We start from the raw sequence: 22,946 nt of genomic DNA, 5'->3' as shown, positions 1-22,946 counted from the left end.
CAAGTCAAGCTGATGAGAAAACTTTACAAATATGGATCTACTGTAGATGGGACAATGCTGCTCATTGCTTAAAATCAATAACTTCCACAACTCTCCTTTTATACTAGTCAACTCAAAAAAGCCTATAATCTACTTTTTCAGAATTACCCAATTCTAGTTAATGCTCATCATCACGAGGCTCAGTAAACCTTTATTTAACCATCCTTCAATTAGCTTTGAGTAATGTAGTTTCAGTTTAGTTTATAGTTGTCATATGTACCAAGGTACAGTGAAAAGCCTTTTTGTCGCTGAAAAATATTTCCTTCTACACCAATTCCTACAAATAATTCCAAACGAAAAATGATTTCATAATAGGCGGATCACATTGTTTGCAAATACAAAGTGTCCTACCTTAACATTGAAACCAAATCTCCCATTCTCATCTGCTTTCATTCTTATTAGAACTAGATTGTCGTGAGGAACAATACCATTCGGCTGGAAAAAAAGAGGCGTTAAGCAAAGGATTAGACAAAGGATTAATGAATAATACATTTTTAATGTCATTACATGTTACATGTTATTACATTTACATGTTATTTCTAAACATAAGACATTTTTCTGAAACATTACAAGGTTAAGAAGTAATGGCCGAATGTTCATTACTGAAGATCCAATGGACAAAATCAGGTCTAAAGTAAAAAGTGCCATTTGAGAATCAAGATTCCCCATCTCCTTTTCTGTGAAAAAACCCCAAAACTCTTTCCTAGATAGAACTCTTTCCTCTTTCCACAAAATGCTGGAGTAACTCTGTGGGACAGGCAGCATCTCTGGAGAGAAGGAATGGGTGACGTTTTGGGTCGAGACGCCCATTCCTTCCCTCCAGAGATGCTGCCTGTCTCGCTGAGTTACTCCAGCATTTTATGCCTATCTTCAATTTAAACCAGCATTGCAGTTTTTTCCTACACATAAACCTCTTCCCTGTTTCCTTTTTCAAATATACAGGCTTTTACAAAAAGGACAAATTGAAGTAACTAGGTATGATTTTCCTATTTACTTTGAGTCACCTCCTGACTTCTGTGGTAACGTCATCTACAGCTATTTATTCCATTTTAAACAAAAGATCAGATAACAAAATGCAACAGACATGCGCCGAGAAAGAAGGGTCCCATGTGCGAAGGAAGAAATGTCACCTAATCCTTCTCACCAGATATGCTGCCTGACCTGCTGAGTTACTCCAGCATTTTGTGTCTATCCACAAGTGTTTAAATTGTCAGATGCACTGGGAACAGAAATAATGCAATTCTTATTTGCATAGATGTTCTCCTAAGATGCTGCCTGATCCAGTGGGCTACTCCAGCACTCTCTTCAGATATAGATGTATACCTACTGAACAATATGATTTAAAATATAAATAACTTCTCGACAAGGATGTCAAATGACTTGATATAAAAAAACGATTCACTGGATTTGAGAATCATTCAAAAGATATGTTTTGGCTTCTTTCAGGGAATCTGTGATCTACACCATTTATTTTCAAGTCTCTATGGGTGCTTCCTCATTGATGCAATCCATAGTTAATTTGGAAACTGAATCAATCTTTCCTTGGTAACAAGAGGCTCGGATCTTTGCATGTTTGGCATTTTTCTTCCATTTGCCTTCTCTTTAAATAGCTGAACATAGCATTTTATCCACAGGATGCAGCCACATTGAAGCCGAAAGTCCATGTCCATGGGTTTGAGAGATAAAATTTGATATATTCTGATCAGAAGTAATTTTAATTTGAATATTCTCTAGCCTCAAATAAGTCAGTTGATATTACCTCTAGATTGTCTGCAGAATAAAATGCTACAGAAACAAGTTTCTCAAGTGTAAACACTCATTCTTAATAAACCCCTTTTAAAACTGCTCAACAGTGCCCGCGTTCATAAATCTACAAGTTAAAAAGAACGAGACGATATGAAATCAAACCAGGAATAGGCTATTTAGCGATTTGTGCTTGCTCCACTATTCAGTGAGATCTGGACGGATACTTTACTTCAGTACTTCTCTCTGTGCGTGCTAACCCCATTTCCTTGATTCCCTTAATAGTTACAAATCTCTTAATCTCTTAAATATATATTCTGCGACCAATGGGCCTCTTTAGAAAATTCCCACAGATACACTGCATTTTTAGTTCATGAGTGTTCTTCATAACTCTGTCCTGAATGGCCGATCCATTATTTTGAGTGAGACACGTGGTTTCAGATAACCCAGCAAGTGGAAATCATCCCCGTACCTAAACTGTCCACGACATGTCAGAATTTTGTTTCATAAGATCACCTTTCATATTAATAACACCCTCGAGAGCATAGGCTTGTGGCCCTTCCCTAGTAATCAATCTGTTGAACTGTATTGCATTCCTGCTACTTAAGGGAATAGACAATAGACAATAGACAATAGGTGCAGGAGTAGGCCATTCAGCCCTTCGAGCCAGCACCGCCATTCAATGCGATCATGGCTGATCACTCTCAATCAGTACCCCGTTCCTGCCTTCTCCCCATACCCCCTCACTCCGCTATCCTTAAGAGCTCTATCCAGCTCTCTCTTGAAAGCATCCAACGAACTGGCCTCCACTGCCTTCTGAGGCAGAGAATTCCACACCTTCACCACTCTCTGACTGAAAAAGTTCTTCCTCATCTCCGTTCTAAATGGCCTACCCCTTATTCTTAAACTGTGGCCTCTTGTTCTGGACTCCCCCAACATTGGGAACATGTTTCCTGCCTCTACTGTGTCCAATCCCCTAATTATCTTATATGTTTCAATAAGATCCCCCCTCATCCTTCTAAATTCCAGTGTATACAAGCCTAATTGCTCCAGCCTTTCAACATACGACAGTCCCGCCATTCCGGGAATTAACCTAGTGAACCTACGCTGCACGCCCTCAATAGCAAGAATATCCTTCCTCAATCAGTAGAAAATATTCCAGGTCCTGTCTACTAAAGGCACAAAAACTTTTGTTCTTGCAAGCGCAAATAAGCTATTGACTTCCCAACTCCTTGCTTTACATTCATGTTAATACGATTCATGTACACGGACAAATGGATACTCTGAACATCGACACCTTTCATTCTTTCATGCACAAGTTACTGCATGCTGTCAGGTTTGTTCTGACTTTTCTTTTCAATTTAAATTCTTGAATAATAAAAGGGAATGGTGGAGGTTGCGGGGAGACCTGACAGAAGTATATAAAATTACGAGAAGCATAAATAGGGTACACAGATTTTTTTCCCAGGACGGAAAAATACTAGAGGGCATAGCTTTAACGGTGAGGGGCAAAGTTTAAAAGAGGATGTCGGGGTGGTGGCTGAAGCAGATACGTTAATGGCATTTAAGACTTTTGGATAGGCATATGGATATGCAGGGAACGGAGGGATTTGGGTAGATAAGTTATGGCCTTGGTATCAAGTTCAGCACAGAGATTTTGAGTGGTCTTGATAGAGAGCATTACAGACAGTAGAGGGAAACTATTTGAAGAAGGGTCGAATCCAAGGATACAGAATTGAAGTGATTAGCAAAAAATCAAAAATGAGAAAAACATTTAATAAAGTATAGCAAGTAGTTCTGAATGTACTGCTAGGGGTAATAGTGAAGACAGAAACAATTGCAGAATTCAAGAGAGCGAGATAGGAATCTAAGGAAATTCAACGTGTGACAATAGGAGAGGGGCAAGAGAATGGTACAAACTAGATTTCTTTGGATGGGCCAAATGGTCTGCATTCATGTTGTATGTTGAGAGTTTGTAAAATGCTGTATTCAAACATTACTTACTGTAGATTTTTCTGAAGCGAGTGGAACATCCAAGAAGTCGTGGTAGTGGGTGCCCAGTTCCTGCTGGCAAGTGTTAGCCTGATGCGACAGGACTGCTGTATTTTTCTTTTGTTTAGGTGGCAATGCAGGTGGCTGCCCTTCTCCAGCCGTTTCCTGACAACTAGGAGAAAGTTAGTTTTAGTACGCTGCAATTTAAAATAGATGCCTCTTTGTTAGCATAGTTAAGTTGAGTTGAGCAAAATTTATTTCATTGCTCTATTGGGATAGATACTTGACAAGGAGAGATTTATTGGTTGCATTCTCCATTTAGAGCATGAATATTAAAGACAAACTACAATAACAAAAATTCTGAAACAAAATTACAATGTCATAAAGACTCCTCGGGTCATTCAGCACAGAAGGAGGGATAACAAGGACTAATAACACTCTTCTGGCCAAAGATGCAGACTCTTCCACAGCATGTCTCCAGCAGTTTCCTTTCATCAGTGGTGGAAAAGCAAAGCAGCATTCTGAAGATTGAGTCTCTTCCACAAATGATTTGGCTATGGATGGGTTTCACCTCCAAATAAGATGCTGAGAATTTACTCTATCATTATTGTAAGAAATCACGTCAACTAAGTCAACAATTTATCGTATTAACAAATTGCATCCAGGGCCCCAAGTATAAAAATCAGTCCAATTGATTGGGTATGGATGTGCCAATTCTAATCAAAACTGGTTTCTATACACGATAAATCAAATTAGAGTGATACTTGTTCAAGATATAAAGCAGACATTTCACCTCAGTAAAAGTACAGCCACCACTAAGTGAAACTAATTCAATTGAATTTAACGAAACTTATCTCAAACATCTCATTATCTTACACAAACTGCAATTTAAATCCTGAACAAACTGCAAGAAAAGTAGCTTCAATTTAAAACGTCTCCCATTCCAATTTAGCGACAATTCAAATGTAGCTATATGGAGAATTCTACCTCTATGTTATAAAGATTTAACATGAAATTACTGTTAGCATGAGACAAGGTAATTTAAGAGACAAAATGAATGAAGATTTTTTTTAAATCAACCTCCCGTTTTAACTCTTACTGACCACAATAAAGACTCCAACTAATAACTCGAATGGTCAAGATAAAGCTAAATCTCCTGAATAGGTATCTCAAATAACAGATAAGGAACTTACGGAGATGATTCCAGAATAATACTGTTTGCTTGTGTGGAGGAAGGAGATTTGTGGTTAGCAAAGACTTCACTTGATGAAACGTGCACTACGTGGTCAACCAAGTGCCCTACAGATGAAGGTCTCAAACGACTTCCTTCCTGAGTGAATGTTGCGCTCCGACTTTGGTCCAAAGATTTATTGGCAGTTTTAGTTACAGATACAAAGGAGAAAAACAGTAAATTAGATACACAATCACCAAATTAGCTATCACAACATATTTTCACTAATTCTCAATGACAATTATGTAACCATTTTAAACACTGGATAAAACCCCTCTCTGCTACCCTAACCTCCTCCAAAACCTCAACATTACATATTGGTTTATTGACCCATGTCATAAAGTCATACAGCATGGAAATAGGCCCGTTGTTCCACACGTCCATGCCGACCAAGATGCACAATATAAGCTAATACAATTTGCCTGCGTTTGGCCCATGTCCCTATAAACCTTTCGTATCCTGTACCTGTCCAAGTGTTCTTTATCTACCTGAATGACATCCCTTGGCAGCTCGTTTCATATAACCACCACCCTCTGGGTGAAGAGTTGCCCCTCAGCTTTGCATTAAATCTTGTCTGTCTCACCTAAAACCCGTGTCCTCCTGTTTTTGATTCCCCCTCTACTCTGGGTAAGACGACTACAATCATCCTATCTATTCCCGTCTCTCCTATCATGGGGAACAGATGGAGATGCATTGAAAAGCTTTTGTTTGCATGCTATCCAGAAAAATCAAATCATACTACACACGAGTCAAACCAAAAAAAAGTAGCGCAGAGAAAATTACCGGAGTGCAGAATATGTTACAGTACAATGTGTTATAAAGAGAAAACATCTAAGGTCTGCAATAAGGTAGGTTGAAGATTGGCATACTGAACATATACACCGATGAGCCAAAACATTATGACCACTGACAGGTGAAGTGAATAACATTGAATATCTTATTACAATGGCACCGGTCAAGGGGGGAATATATTAGGCAGCAAGCGAACAGTCAGTTCTTGAAGTTGATGTGTTGGATGCAGGAGAAATGGGCAGGAGTAAAGACCTGAGCGACTTTGACAATGGCCAAATTGTTATGGCCAGACGATTGGGTCAGAGCATCTCTGAAACGACAAGGCTTGTGGGGTGCTCCCGGTCAGCAGTGGCGAGTACCAACCGACAGTGGTCCGAGGAGGGACAAACCACAAACCGACGACAGGGTGTTGGGCACCCAAGGCTCATCAATGCACGAGGGCAGTGATGGCACCAGGATGCACCTACCTAAACAAGCCGGTGAAGGGAGTGTGATGCTCTGGGCAACCCCGAGTCTGGCCATTCACGTAGATGTCAATTTGACACGTGTCACCTACCTAAACATCATTGCAGACCAGGTACACCCCTTCATGGCAATGGTATTCCCTGATGGCAGTGGTCTCTTTCAGCAAGATAATGCACCCTGCCACACTGTACACATTGTTCGGGAATGGTTTGAGGAACATGCAGTGTTCACGGTGTTGCCCTGGCCTCCAGATTCTCCAGATCTCAATCCAATTGAGCATCTGTGGGATGTGCTGGATCAACATGTTCGATCCACGGCGAATCCGCCCTGCAACTTACAGGACTTGAAGGATCTGCTGCTAATGTTTTGGTGCCAGATACCACAGGACATGTTCAGGGGTCTTGTAGACTCCATGCGTCGGCAGATCGGCGCTGTTTTGGCGGCACACGCAGGACCGTGTATTAGGCAGGTGGTTATAATGTTTTGGCTCTTCGGTGTATAGTGCTTTTTATATAATAATAATAATAATAATAATCATTTATTTTATATAGCGCCTTATCGTGTGCTCAAAGCGCTTTACAAAGACAATCATAACATAAAAACAAACAGACAAACTATCCTAACGGAAAAGCGGCGAATAAACAACGCCAGCGTCCTCTCACGTCAGGGTCCGGCAGTAGTATATCCCCAGTGTAGGAACCATTTTGTGTTTATTAGCTATCTTAGCAAATTATTGTATTATTTTTGGACTCCAGGGGGTTGTCGTGAGATAATACTAGGCTTACGTATATGGACTGGGAGGAGCCATGGGAGGGGCCAGAATTATGAGTATCATTCACCCAGCACTGACATAATGCTTCAGTGACACCAAGAGCCTGTTAGTCCTTGGGGTTTAGCAGGCCATACAAGATACACCAGGGGCTGCAAAGACATAGGATTTTAGCAAGCCACACAAGAGAAGTCAAGCCTACTAAACATGGGGTTTCAGTAAGTCAGTAACAGGATACGAAGGAGTGACGGTGAGGTACTAAGTTCTTACCAAACAAAGTAAACAACGGGAGATATACTAATCTGTTTGTATTGTTACTTCAATAAACGACTAACTAAACTGCAACGTCTTGAAGATCTCTCTGTTGTTGTTATTTGCGTCATGAAATATCGCTCCCCTCCTTCGTCAATGGTAAGCGTAAGGACTTTATTGGGAAGGACGAGGTTGCCGCTATATTGTAAGAACTTATCTTAGCCGGAGTGCTATTGTAAAAACTTCTTCAGCCAGAGTGAATAGATCAAGAGCTATCCTTGGTGAGAGAAGATAAGGTAACTAGTCTCTAAAGAGTCATTTAAAGTTATAATTGGCTCTAGGAAGGAGACTGGAGCTTGTGTATCGACTGCATGGAACAAAGGATTGGAACAAAGGATAACAGACCGATGTCATTTTCTGTGTTAATCTGACTACGGAGAAAGGAAAACTTCGAAAGCCAAAGTGTAGCATTAAGCTTTATTGGAAAGCTGTTTTTCAGAAGTTGTGCAAGAAAGCTACGACTGAAAGTTGTTGGAAATGCTAGAAACAAAGAAGTGACCTTGTGCAAGCTTGCTATCAGTTTTGTTTGGAATTTCTTTGAAGATATCATTTTGCATCAACACATCAAGGGATATTGACGTACAAGTATGCTTGTACGTAAATCTGATGTTCAGCCAGCAGGTGGCAACATCAGAATGGATTCCCAAAGGGAAAATGGTTTTTCTTCATTTGGTTCAACATCTAAGTTCTCTTATATCTCGCTACCCTGAAAGGACAGCGTGAGATTGAAGAGGAAAAACAGAAAAACTCAAGATATAAACAAGCCACATCTCGTGCATCTTGGACGCACTCTGCTCATATGAAGGCTAAGGCAGACCTGGCTGTTCTTGCAGAACAGGCAGCCTTCATGGAAGACAGGCATGAGATTGAGGCACAGGAATCGGAAATGGAAGAGCAGAAGAGAAGACAATTGGAAATGGAGGAAGATTGGAAGAGCCAGAAGGAACAGCTGAGAAGACGATTGGAACGATTGGAACTAGTTGCTGCAATGACAGCAACCAAGATACAACTCAATGTACTTGAGGCTAGGAAATCAAGATACAGCTCGACAGTAGCTGATGAAATGAACTCTTATTTGAAAAGAGGAACTGCCAAAGGCCCTATCTTTGCGAAGGCAAGAGAAAAGATGCAAACAGCCAAAAGCAGTTTGGCAACTACTACAGAACCTATAGAATCACAGGTGCAAGAAGATCATCCTGAAATACTTCACAGAGAACAAAAGGACAAAGAAAAGAAAACAGAACAGAATGAAAAGCCAATTGCGGTTGATGCTGCTCTTCCATCTCAGACGTGTGACCATATTGGGGCCGGTGATGAAACCTCCATCTTCCCCATTGTACCAGTACAAGAGCCACAAGGGGAGTACAGTGTTGCAAACATATGCATTTTTGGATCATGGAAGTTCATCTACCTTCTGCACTGAAGGCTTGATGAGAAGGCTGAAAGTTTCAGGACCAAGGATTGAAATTCTCTTGCGTACCATGAATCAAGTGAAGCCTGTGACCAGTTGTCTTATCTCAGGTTTGGAAATATCTAGTCTGGATAAAGATGATTTTATTCAACTATCTGATGTGTTTACACACAAGACCAACAATGTTTCTCAGTTAAACATTCCCAGACAAGAAGACCTGAAGCAATGGCCTTACTTGAAGGATGTCAAGATTCCCAAAATTGACTCTTGCACTGACCAAGTAATCGGGGCAGATGCTTCAAAGGTATTGGAACCTTGGGAGCTGGTCAATAGTCAAGGAGATGGACCGTACGCTGTGAAAACCCTTCTGGGATGGGTCATCAATGGTCTCCTGAGAAGAGACCATGACCGGGATGGGAATGGCTGCCCTGCCGCTGCTGTCAATCGAATATCCATTGCAAACCAAGAGGAGCTTCTGGTCAAGCAATACAATCACGACTTCATAATGTGAAAATCCAGAGTTGACACAACGCTGCGAAAAGAATTACAGCTTCAACTGGACAAATCCATTTTCTGGACCAATAGCACAACAGTGCTTAAGTACATCAACAACGAAATCAAACCCTTCAAACATTTGTAGCAAACAGAATCTCTTTTGTAAGGGATGTTATTGACGTATCACAATGGAGTTATGTTGGCACAAAGGAAAATCCTGCAGATGAAGCATCAAGAGGACTGACACCAGGCTGCTTAAGCTGGAAGAGAAGAAGATTGAAGAAGATCCTGTCTAATGGTCAGAATATTGGCGACCATACCAGATGTACAAGGGTTTGTGTGCGCAGTTCAACTTCACACTAAGGGCAACATCCTGGAGAGACCGATAACGAAGATATGTCTGCTCCTGGAAGCTGATACCTGTACAACAAAGACTGGTGGTCTTGAAGATTGAAGAATCACTACAGTAGATTAGATGCCAATATATAGTGCATGCTTTTTTTGATTAAGTATGAAGTTTTCATGGCACCTTTTAATGTTTATTAGTAATTGTTTCATTATATACTTAGAACAATTAGGGGCTGGTGTGTAGGAGCCATTTTGTATTTATTAACTATCTTAGCATATTATTATATTATTTTGTATCCTGCTGTATTATTTTTGGACACCAGTGGGTTGTCGTGAGATAATACTAGGCTTACATATATGGACTGGGATGAGCCAGACTTGAGTATAATTCACTTGTGAGTATTTGTGGAAGCAGCAGAATTTCTTCCAGTCGATGGTAAAGAATGACACTGCGATTAAAAAAACTCTTCTTATTGCCTCTCTTCAAGTAGCACGTGCTCATGAACGAAAAAAAAAGCCATTCACAGAGGCTGAGAAAGTGTTTTAAAATCGCTGCCAATCTACTACATGGTGGAAAGCAAGCAGTGGATAAAGTAGTGCAAAGTCTGGAGCGGCTAGGCTTGTATACACTGGAATTTAGAAGAATGAGAGGGGATCTTATCAAAACATATAAGATTATTAAGGGGTTGGACACGTTAGAGGCAGGAAACATGTTACCAATGTTGGGGGAGTCCAGAAACAGGGGCCACAGTTTAAAAATAAGGGGTAGGCCATTTAGAACGGAGATGAGGAAAAACCTTTTCAGTCAGAGAGTTGTAAATCTGTGGAATTCACTGCCTCAGAAGGCAGTGGAGGCCAATTCTCTGAATGTATTCAAGAGAGAGCTAGATAGAGCTCTTAAGGAAAGCGGAGTCAGGGGGTATGGGGAGAAGGCAGGAACGGGGTACTGATTGAGAATGATCAGCCATGATCACATTGAATGGTGGTGCTGGTTCGAAGGGCCGAATGGCCTACTCCTGCATCTATTGTCTATTGTCTAATTGCCCCTTCAACCACTAGTAATGATGACAACAACTTTCCTGTCTGAACAAGGATTTTCGACCTTGGTAGAATTGAATTCCAAAAAATGCAATTCACTTGTTAATTGTATGTTGATTCGGTAATGCCGGTTGCTTTGGAGAAGGAAATTGAACCTCGGTTTGAGAAGCTTGTCACAGGAGTACAGGAACATCCTAGTCATTGATGATAAGTGTAGAAGTATACTGCTTGTCATTTATTTGTGGTAAGCATACACAATAAGAAAACACTGTTTTTAAGAATCTAATTCTAAGTTCTAAGACAGTTGTTTACTAACTTTAATTTATGTAAACTAGAAAAATTTGAATAATTTTTCTGTTCTTAATTTTTTTGTCACTCCTAGTTGGGAGGTTGCCAGCTATTCAGAACTGAGCAACAGACAATGTTGTGATGATGTTTTGAGCATGCATGAGACATATACATGTCAGTACACATGCACAACGTTTAAAATATATCTGGATTTGGAAGAGCCAGCTTCTGGAGAGAAGTGTACCAAATATGGCACGTTGATATTTGGTGGTATTGTGAGCTTTCGTCAGGGAGAGTTATAGAAAGTTATATTAGTTGGACACTAATATATTAAATCACATACTCCATGGTTTTTTGTGCTAGTTTTCCAAGAAAATATTACTTTTCCAAGTAATCAAAGCCCAAAAGGGTAGGATGAGGCTGTTTAGACGTTGGAATGGTTTTTTATCATTCTAATAGAATGATTTTCCAACTCCAATGGTAATTAAACTTCTTTTTTTTCACTCCTTGTTTTCTTTACATATTTTTAGGATGTTAAAAAAGTTGAATAAAATAAACACATAAGAAATGAGTTGATTTATGTTTTTTACTCATGTGACAAAATAAATAAATGATATATAAAATTATACACAACAGGAGAGTGTCTTCTACTCCTAAGGACCTTCTACAACACGGTGATTGCATCAGCCATTTTCTATGGAGTGATCTGCTGGAGCAGCAGCATCTCAGCGGCGGAAGGGAAGAGACTCGACAAGCTAGTCGGGAAGGACAGCTCTGTCCTGGGTTGCCCCCTCGACTCAGTGCAGGTGGTGGGAGAGAGGAGGATGATGGCAAAGTCAACATCGCTGCTGGACAACGACTCCCACCCCATGCAGGACACTGTCACTGCACTGAGTAGCTCCTTCAGTGACAGACTCCTTCACCCCAAGTGCGTGAAGGAGAGATATAGGAGGTCCTTCCTTCCCGCTGCTGTGAGACGGCACAACCAGCACTGCTCCCAGCAGACAAGTCAACAATAACAGCTAAGAACACACAGAAAACTGATGACAATTTATCCTTGTCTTTACTTTTATTTATAATAGAAACATAGAAAATAGGTGCAGGAGTAGGCCATTCGGCCCTTCGAGCCTGCACCGCCATTCAATATGATCATGGCTGATCATCCAACAGTATCCCGTACCTGCCTTCTCTCCATACCCCCTGATCCCTTTAGCCACAAGGGCCGCATCTAACTCCCTCTTAAATATAGCCAATGAACTGGCCTCAACTACCTCCTGTGGCAGAGAATTCCACAGATTCACCACTCTCTGTGAAAAAAAACGTTCTCATCTCGGTCCTAAAAGACTTCCCCCTTATCCTTAAACTATGACCCCTTGTTCTGGACTTCCCCAATCTTCCTGCATCTAGCCTGTCCAACCCCTTAAGAATTTTGTAAGTTTCTATAAGATCCCCCCTCAATCTTCTAAATTCCAGCGAGTACAAGCCGAGTCTATCCAGTCTTTCTTCATATGAAAGTCCTGCCATCCCAGGAATCAATCTGGTGAACCTTCTCTGTACTCCCTCTATGGCAAGAATGTCTTTCCTCAGATTAGGAGACCAAAACTGTACGCAATACACCAGGTGTGGTCTCACCAATGCCCTGTACAACTGATCTCTTGCTCTCTTGCTATCCACTTTGCTGCTATAACACTGTAAATTTTCCCGGTGTGGGACGAATAAAGGAATAAGACGAAAATTACCAAGATACATAAGAAAATTTAGTAGAGGGTGAATGAAATTTTGTGACAAAGACTAAAAGGTGAATGACACTGAAAAGGTCTAAGAAGCACTGGCTTAGCTTATGGAAGGAATTTAAGTAATCATGAAGTTGAGACAAGTAAATGGGATGAAATTATCCACAATCTAGTTCTCAGACAGTTCATTAGCAAAACTGACACAATACTCCAAATGTGACATCACCAACATCCTCACAACTGTAACATAACGTCCCAACTTCCATACTCAATACCATGTCTGATGAAGCCCAATCTACAAGAATCTTCTTAACCAATGTCTACCCATGACACTACTTTCAGATAATTATGTCCCTGCACTCCTAGATCTCTCTGCTCTGCAACACCCCCAGGGCCCTTTCATTCTGTGAAGTCCTGCATGGTTTGAATTTTCAAAATGCAATGCCTCACACTTATCTACTTTAAACTTACTTTTAATATTTTATTTCAGTAAAATAAGTGTTGCAACTGATTTCTGTGCACACGTTTGAATGATATTTAATAGGCCTAATCAGAAAATTTGAAAAGTTCAGCAAACTACACACGTAAGCTCACACTTCCTGTCACTATCCCAAAACGGAACCATTGATGGCCGAGTGAAAAAGCAAACAAAACAAGTTCTTGGTGGTGATACTCCTGTTAACAACTGTACACAAATTGGCTGCTACATTACTTACAATACAATTGGGCCTATACTTTACACTTTATGCTGCAGAAGGTACCATGACTACAAATGATTAAAAAAATCAGGATAACCCCTGCGCCATGCATATACTAGGATAATCTGTTATGCTGAAGGATTTACATTCCGCTTGAAAATTAAAATGTATTCTGTCTATAAAATGAAGTTTGTAGAAACTACAACATTAATTTTAATGGGAGTATAGGAAAAATAATCTATTAATCTCTTACCTCACCACGGGGGAGCTAGCAATTTTTTCCTCTAATTTATAACTTGCAGGTTATTTACAAGAGTAACTAAAGACCCTTTCTCCTGACCTCCATGATCATTGTTGAACAACCTTAGGAAGAATTTAGAGAACAGCACAGTTCCTGTTCTGATATCTTACTCGATTTTTTAATGATTCTGAATGAGATCATCAATTAAACAGAGGCATAATAAACAGTTGATCAACCGAGTTCATGGTCCTTTATTTGCCATATCCATCCCAATGCCAAATGAATCATTTGCTTAAGATATTGTGTTTATTAGTAGTTCATTAAAAACACAAATTAAATTGGGAAGTCTTTTCAAAACAATGTAGAACAATTCAAAATCTGTGCAGATGAACCAATAGCTTCAACATTTTTATGCACTTCTTTGTTGCATGCTATAATGTGCTGAAAATTAAGTGTTCAAAGTTAACTCAACTAAGTTGACGAGAGGACATAGGTTTAAGGTGAATAGGAAAAGGTTTCATAGGAATGCGAGGGGAAACCTTTTCACACAAAGGGTGGTGGATGTATGGAACAAGCTGCCAGAGGAGGTAGTTGAGGCTTGGACTATCTCAACGTTTGAGACTGTTAGACAGGTACATGGATAGGACAGATTTGGAGGGATATGGACCAAACGCAGGCAGGTGGGACTAGTGTAGCTGGGACATGTTGGGCCGAAGGACCTGTTTCCACACTGTATCACTCCATGACTCTATAACTGTGTTAAGATAGAGTGCATTTTATGGTGATGTACACACAGAAAGAACAGCATATAACCAGAGGTAGAAAATATTTGCAATAGAAATAATGCCATCAAACTTTATTACCCAGCCATTTAAGTAAAAGCTTGCATTTGCTACTCACTGATTTGGTGTTCCAGGTGGGGAACGAGAAGGGAGACTTTGCGTTTCAAGTCGGTCTTCTGACAGGGAATTTCTGCTGACCGATTCCCAGTCCAGCCCACTCATCATCTTCCTTGTTAACGGTTTACTGGGTGACCTGAACCGATGAAAAGGAAAATAGAACATTTTAAAATGCTTCACAATTAGATTTCAAGCAGAAGGGTTATGAATGTAATTGGATGGACAATTGAAAACAAATGACATTTAGCCCCTCGAGCCAGTTGAGCCATTACTTTAGATCATAGCTGATACATGACAAGAGCCAAATGCATTTACTTGGATGTTTGCTATCACGCCAATTTGTTCATAAATTGAGCTTGCAACTTGCACAAAGAATTTTCAAATTCCATTCTACTGAAGTCCAGCGGGCTTTTCTAACTTCAGTTCTAAAAGATGTGGGTTTAATTTCTAACAATAACGTCAAGGAATTTCCCTCTTCAAAGGCCTGAAAATTTCCGATAAATTCCAATAGATTCTCAATAAGTATCAGTCACCAAATCCCAAGTCACATTATAATCCAGGGCAGATCAAACAACATTATAAAATTATTTTATAACTTTCAAGCCACCATCTGTACAAATGTTAAAAACCACCACAGCCCAACTTAAAACAGGAAAATAATCAATTTCCACACACTACAAATACTGAATGGCAGTTACCAACACATCTACAACTCAACCAATACATTATATTGCCAAGCCTCAAACTAAACACAATCAATACCACTTCTGATACAACCAGAATTCAAATGTAATTAAAAGTTACCTGCAATACATGGGCATGAAGTTATTTAATCTAGATCTATTAAAAAGGCTGTGCAGTTTTCAGTGTTATCTTACAACTGAAGGAAAAATATCTCAACAATTTTAACTTGGTGGTCCCACCCACTCTCAAACTGGTTTTGATGAATTTCCTGTGCATAAGGGCATTTCGCAGAAAATGTAACCACATTGCATCAGTGAGCTGTTCTCAGCTGTGGTTTATCTGACCACCATAGTTATGCCTGCAGTCATGTGGCCAGTCAAAGATTGTATGCCCCAAAAAAAGATGAAAAACTGAAACGTACAAAATTTCTTCCACTTTGTGGAAGGTTTCATTTCTTGTTTTTTTCATGCACCAATATACAGTGCCCTCCTTAATGTTTGGGACAAAGACCCATCATTTATTTATTTGTCTCTGTACCCCAGAATTTGAGATTTGTAATAGAAAAAAAAAATCACATGTGGTTAAAGTGCACATTGTCAGATTTTAATAAAGGCCATTTTGACACATTTTGGTTTCACCATGTAGAAATTACAGCAGTGTTTATGCATAGTTCCCCTATTTCAGGGCACCATAATGTTTGGGACACAGCAATGTCATGTAAATGAAAGTAGTTATGTTTAGTATTTTGTTGCATATCCTTTGCATGCAATAACTGCTTGAAGTCTGCGATTCATGGACATCACCAGTTGCTGGGTGTCTTCTTTGGTGATGCTCTGCCAGGCCTGTATTGCAGCCATCTTTGGCTTATGATTGTTTTGGGGGCTCGTCCCCTTCAAACATATAAAAGACATGCTCAATTGGGTTCAGATCGGGTGATTGACTAGGCCACTTAAGAAATGACAATTTTTTAGCTTCAAAAAACTCTTTTGTTGCCCCAGCAGTATGTTTGGGATCATTGTCTTGCTGTAGAATGAACCGCCGGCCAATTGAAATTGAGCAGATAGGATGTGTCTATACACTTCAGAATTCATTATGCTACTACCATCGGCAGTTGTATCATCAATGAAGATAAGTGAGCTAGTACCTTCAGCAGCCATACATGCACAGGCCAAAACAACCCCACCACCATGTTTCACAGATGAGGTGGTATACTGGGCAGATTTACAACTCTGAGTGAAAAAGTTTTTCCTCATCTCCGTTCTAAATGGCCTACCCCTTATTCTTAAACTGTGGCTCCTGGTTCTGGACTCCCCCAACATTGGGAACATGTTTCGTGCCTCTAGCGTGTCCAATCCCTTAATAATCTTATATGTTTCAATAAGATCCCCTCTCATCCTGCTAAATTCCAGTGTATACAAGCCCAGTCGCTCCAGTGTTACATACAACAGTCCCGCCATTCCGGGAATTAACCTAGTGAACCTAAGCTGCACTCCCTCAATAGCAAGAATGTCCTTCCTCAAATTTGGAGACCAAAACTGCACACAGTACTCCAGGTGCGGTCTCACTAGGGCCCTGTACAACTGCAGAAGGACCTCTTGGCTCCAACCCAACTCCTCTTGTCATGAAGGCCAGACTTATTCAACTTTTAAAATTGAAGTCAATAGACAATAGGCAATAGAAAATAGGTGCAGGTGAATTCCGGGAATTAACCTAGTAAACCCACGCTGCACGCCCTCAATAGTCTCAAAAGCATGCAGGAAGGCAGAGATTAGTACTTTTCAGAAGTCTATGAGTTCTGTGCGAAATTTTTGGTCTTCAAATACATGTACCAACATATAGTGGAAAAACTGTGTAGGAAGGAAATGCAGATGCTGGTTTAAACCGAGGATAGACACAAAGTGCTGGAGTAACTCAGCCGGACAGGCAGCATCTCTGGAGAGAAGGAATGGATGACGTTTCAGAAGAAGGGTCTCGGCCCCAAATGTCACCCATTCCTTCTCTCTAGAGATACTACCTGTCCCGTTGAGTTACTCCAACACTTTGTGTCTATGCTAGTAGAAAAACTGTTTGCTAACCAGTCAAATCAAATTATAAATGAGTACAATCAAGCTTTGCACAAGTGTAACAGGTAATGCAAAGAAAAAAAATACTGGCGTGAAGCATATAGTTACAGCGTTACAATGTTAGATGCATAGAATGTGCAGATTTAAAAATTACAACAGTCGCAATGTGGTAGGTTGGGAGATTGTGACTCCACCCTTTGCTTCAGAGAGGACCTTTCAGTAGCCCTGATAACTGCAGAGAAGTAGCTGTTCCTGAATCTGGTGGTTTGTGTGATATGTGCCATCAAGGTTTGACATCTTCTGCACAACAGGATAGGGGAGGGGAGAATGGCTGGCGAGTAAATGGTCCTTATCTAGGCTGCTTTTCCGAAGCAGCATGAAGTTCATATGGAAACGATGTGGGGTGGAGGGCTGGGAGCAGGACTGTGAGATTGTTTGGGCTACTTCCATAACACTCTGTTGCTCTCTCTGGGCAGAGCTGTTACTAAACTAAGTTGTGATGCATTCTGAAACAATGCTTTCTACAGTGCAGCTGTAGAAGTTGAGGGACATGCTAAACTTCCTCAGTCTTCTGAGGAAATAGAAGTATTGATGTGCTTCCTTGGTCATCGTTTCAGTATTTTTGGCCCAGGATAAATTGTTGTGGTGATATTTATGCCTATTAACATGAAGCTCTTGACCATCTCCACTTTGGCACCATTGATGCCACCTGGGTTAATAATTGTGGGTTAATAATAAGGAAGTCAAGGATCCAGTTACATAAGGATGAGCATAGACTCAGGCTCTGAGTTTGATACATTTTGAAGGGACAATGATGTTAAGCAACGCTGAGCTGTACTCTATGAACAACAGCCTGACGCACATGTCCTTATTGAAGCACGAGGTTGAAGATGTTGATAAAGACCTGATCAGTTGAATAGCGCACAATTTCAGAACCTGCCCAGAGACCACCTGGATTAGCCATCGTCCGAGAATTAACCATCATGAAAGCAGATCTAACCAGTCAAGATGTCCAGGACAGAACGAGCCCTGCATGGAGGCAACGTGCCCTGGCGGAACTTTGTTTGGCTGCTCAAAACAGGCGCAAAAGACATGAGCTCATGTTGTAGAGATGCATTGTTTGCCAGAGATTGCCCCCAATTTCAGCCTGTTGCTCATGATAGTATTCAGGCTCTGCCACAGTCACTTGGCATCCACTTGAATGAATTGATCCTCCAGCTAGTTTTGGAATTCTCTCGACAACCCCGATAGCCAGGCAGAGATCATACTTCATCACTTTAGCAGAGAGTGAATCACCCGTTCGTACAACGTCCCTGGTTAGGACAGACTCTGAATGTATTGGTCAGAACATTTGTCAACATATCTAAATGAAACCGGTGATGACTGAAGTATACTCATTCGGGCTGGATAAAGTGGTCTTTATCACACTGCATTACTAGCTTTGTTGGTGCTTTGTGCTCAATCTCTGTCTGTGAAGCAGAAGGAACAGCACTGACAGATGATCAGACTAGTTCAAAGTGAAGCTGAGAGATGGAGCAACCAGCATACTCCATGACAGCATAGCACTGGTCAAAGTGTTAACATTATGCGTGGGGAAGGAGACGTGCTGATGGTATTTGGGGAGTATGTTCCTGAAGTTTGCTTGATTTAAGTCATCAGCGACGATGAATGTGGGATCAGTGTTTGCCATCACAAGAGTTGACGACAAAGTATAATTCATCAGTGGTACCTTGGGCTGGTATGTAGATTGCTGTCAAGATGGTAGAAATGAATTCCCTCGGTAGCTAAAAGGGACGGCATTTTATGATCAGGTTCCATTTCAGGGGAGCTAAGAACTGTCACATCAGTACGCCACGAAGTGTTGATTAAAAAGCAGATGTCGCATTTCCCCTTATCCCAGGATTCTGTAAGATCCGTATGATAAATTGACAACCCCTCAGATTGGAGTGCAGGGGAAGGGGCGTCATGGGTGGACCATGTTTCAGTGAAACAAAAGAACACAACAGTCACTGATTCTCCCTTTGAAATAAAAGCTTTGCTCCAAGCTCTTCAAGCTCGTTCGAGTGATTGAACATTGCTAGAAGTATGTGAGGACAGGGGGGCCAAAATCCCAGCTATTTCAGTCATACCTGGAGTCCACACATTCCCTGAATGCCATGCTTCCATGGTTTGTGCTTACTCACAGCTATGCTGGTAGCATCAGCTCTAATAAAGATCGGTAGTTGAGAGCCGTTCTGATTTAGTGACGATTGTCAGAAGAGTTTCAGTGCTCTAATGACTCTCTCAGTGCTGGAACAAATAGATAAGGAGAAACGATCATAGAAGGCTGTTTCAACAGGAGGAGCATGCAAAGTGTCACCACTCTCTGATGCCTTTTTTTGTACAAAAGGGACTTTTTGGTATGAATGTAACAATGAGTTAATACTATTTCACTTTTATCCAGCAATAAGGACATAGGGAAACTCCCAGTCTGTTAAAACATCTCAGAGTAAAAACTCAGATCCTCACAATATGTAGCCCATGCTGCTGACACACATCCTGCCCAGGGCACAATAGCCACAAACAACCTGGCAATCCCCCTTGGTTTAGTTTTGTTTGCTTGAATTTCTACCCAATGCTACAAATTTTAATCAGCGCACTTCATTATAACCTTTCGATGAGCAATTTCGGAATTCACTAAAGATGTGCAAGACTTATCTGCAAGTGAACTAAATCTCTTACCAATTTCAACGAATAAATTGCCATACAGACAAATTTAACAGCATAAACTAAACGTCTAGCCTGGCCTTCTTGGAAGTGGTGGAGGACGGAAAATTGTGTACATGTGAGGAAGCGAATATGCAATGGAGTGACAAAAAAAAAAGTTTTGGCACAAATAGTAAAACAAGTTGTTTACAATCTAAAAAATCCAAAAATAACATGCAGTGCTCAAAATGGGCTTCAGCTGAATTCTACCTCATGGCTAGACACAAAATGCTGGAGTAACTCAGCAGGACAGGCAGCATCTCTCTGGAGAGAAGGAATAATAGGTGACGTTTCGGGTCAAGACCCTTCTCCAGTGCCATTGAAACCAGCAACATTATGAAGGGGAAGCAGTACAGTTATGGTAGTGGGCAAGAATGGCAGATAAATTACCAATCAAATGGTCTCCAGTCTGAAGGAGGATCCTGACCCAAAGCGTCACCTATCCATCCCTCCACAAATGTCGCCTGACCCTCCGTGGTATGCCAGCATTGTTTTTTACTCAAGTGGTCTTCTTCGTCCTTCTGAACTTGTTATCCTGGATGGTATTGTTGGAACTGCAGTAGTGATCATGGGTTTTGGAGATGGTGAAAAATATTTAGGACCCATGATACAAGTCACTCAGAGAGCCATCCATTTGTCCAAGTAGCCGCAGTGTTAATCTGGTTAGTCCATTTACAATGCCTGATAAATAGTGACCCCCCCCAGATTGCTCAAGTGAGAATTCCAATTATGGTAATGTCTTTTCCATGTCAAAAGGAGGAAATTCAGCCATATTTTTCAGGGTTCTGCCATCATTGTAGTTAAGGGATATTCTTGAAGCTGCCACCACTTTCCAATAACTTTGTACTTGTCCACCCACGTTCCTACGGAATGTGGCAGGACTCCAGTCCATTGCTTTTGGAACTTCTTATCCATCTGTACCAGGCTGTTTAGTGCTTACTTAAAACATTTCATCACTTCAACTTTAACTTAGGAACATCTGCATCTGTTCTTGACATCCTCCTCTATATGCATTTCAGAGTTCGCATCAAAGTTCTTCCCAACGAAACATCTTGCATACCAAATGTTCATTTTATGAAATTAGCAAATACAAGTATTTCATATGGAGGAATCAGTACAGATTTATTGCAATTACTAATTTTTTTAACTGCAGATTTACTGCAGAAGAGTTACTCAATTTTAAAACTCCCATGGCAAAGAACCATATAGATGTCCCATACCTGGCAAATACCCTGTCTTTGTTTGCTTTCTCTTTTCCATATTGCACGGACTGAACTTCTGTCCTCCCACTACAAATTAAAATCAAATTAAAATTTAATTACCAATTTACTTTATAAATATACTGTGACAAAGATCTCAATTACTGTCACTTATTCATATAAAAAGGAGTAAGCCTGGGGCACAGAACTGTTGCATTTGACATGGGACAGTCAGAATATACAAGCATTTGTCAAAATGGGTTGTAAACTAAAATTATATGGCAAATTTTAAATGCCAGTTTCCATCCAAGGTTAATTTTTGGATTAAAACCCATACATAAATGTCATCAATTTCCATTCAGAAAAAAACGACTGCATTCTTCTATAATATTTTAGTGCAATACTCGCAGTTCACAAACTTTCCTGTGTGAAAGTTACAAATATAATGTAATATAAATTAATTACCAAAAGTACACAAGAGGAACATATAAAACCTGGTGGTGCGGAGAGATGAAAGATTCTACATTTGACTCTTTTTTTCTATTGCACATTACATATTGTACCTGTTCATCCTCTTGGTTCATATTGCAATATTTATTACAAGCCTGGAATTCAACACGGGCTAATATTGAAATCTGGTCATCCAAATAGATAAATTTAATTTAAAAACTGTTGATTTTGGTCCATTATAATTTTTAAAAGTTAGGTAAGCAGGAAGTGGCAACTACAACTTTTAACAATTGTCAATTGTTTTGCATACGAATATACAAGTTGAGGTGGGATGGACACCAAAAATGTGCTGAATTTGGTTTAATAATGACATGCATTGGCCGATGAAGCAGTTACATCCCCAGAGTAGAGCCAAACGGCGGAGAATTCTGAATCAGACTTAATGAAAATGATTGGCACTACTTTCAAGGCAAGCCCAGAGAAAGTGAAATATTTGAAGCCTGAAGAAGACCTCATTCTGAAGATTGATGCAAGTGTATGGTTGTTTTAGTGAAAAGCATATGCTTTTGGTTATTTGAAAAGAAAGCTGAAAGATTAAAATCTTAATGCAACAAAAAACTGCCCTAATTTATATTAAGACCACAGACTACAACAAATGAATGTTAGCCTAAAAAATATGCTAGGCAAATCATAACTGAGGTTATAGCACCATTTTACACATCAAACAATACTTTTATACCCAAATAAAAAAACCATTAATTGTAATAAAAGCAATGTGCTTTATTGACCTACCAGTATCGGAACTTTGACCCCAATGTAAAATAATGTGCAAAAAAGTTCTTCTGTGGAGGTACTGGTCTTTCTAGTCGGAAGAATGTATGATGTTCCACACAGGATTTCCATAAATTCTTACAAGCTCGGTAGTTCCCCATATTAAATCCTAGTAATGTTTCTCTCGAGTCAAGCTGAATGGAGAGAAATTTAAGGAATTTAAGGTCGTTGATTAACTGCAAATATTTCTTTAGATTTCCAGAGTAACTAGAAATATCTAAAACCAAAGACAATTGTATAATTTGCTTTTAATCCCACTGGTACAATTTCATCAATGAGTAAATAAACAATTATATTAAATACCTTCGAGTAAATAAACAATTATGCTTTCTGCTATTTTTATTAGAAGTCAATGGACCACGATTTGCAAAACTCTTCATAAATTTATGCATAGGAAGGAACTGCAGATGCTGGTTTATACCAAAGATAGACTCCATCCTTCCTGAGGTCATCTGTTGTTGGCCCTGCTTTGGTTTGGCC

General features: G+C 40.1%; 1 protein-coding gene across 4 annotated transcripts in view; it reads right to left on the bottom strand.

Moving 5' to 3' along the window:
• ptpn4a (protein tyrosine phosphatase non-receptor type 4a) overlaps positions 1–22,946 on the bottom strand; it is a 150,661-nt gene that overhangs the window by 26,688 nt on the left and 101,027 nt on the right. For 3 of the 4 annotated variants that reach the window (XM_078403321.1, XM_078403322.1, XM_078403323.1), the window contains 6 exons: positions 22,428–22,600; positions 21,207–21,275; positions 14,496–14,630; positions 4,968–5,126; positions 3,787–3,946; positions 391–474 (listed from right to left, as the gene is read on the bottom strand). In XM_078403321.1, coding sequence (XP_078259447.1) covers positions 391–474; positions 3,787–3,946; positions 4,968–5,126; positions 14,496–14,630; positions 21,207–21,275; positions 22,428–22,600 — 780 coding nt within the window. The remainder of the gene's footprint in view (positions 1–390; positions 475–3,786; positions 3,947–4,967; positions 5,127–14,495; positions 14,631–21,206; positions 21,276–22,427; positions 22,601–22,946) is intronic. The other variant, XM_078403325.1, reaches the window with a different exon arrangement.

The sequence above is a fragment of the Rhinoraja longicauda genome, chromosome 8, assembly GCF_053455715.1.
Source record: "Rhinoraja longicauda isolate Sanriku21f chromosome 8, sRhiLon1.1, whole genome shotgun sequence".
Lineage (NCBI taxonomy): Eukaryota > Metazoa > Chordata > Chondrichthyes > Rajiformes > Arhynchobatidae > Rhinoraja > Rhinoraja longicauda.
The sequence above is the reverse complement of the archived record's forward strand: the minus strand, read 5'-3'. Positions and strand labels throughout refer to the sequence as shown.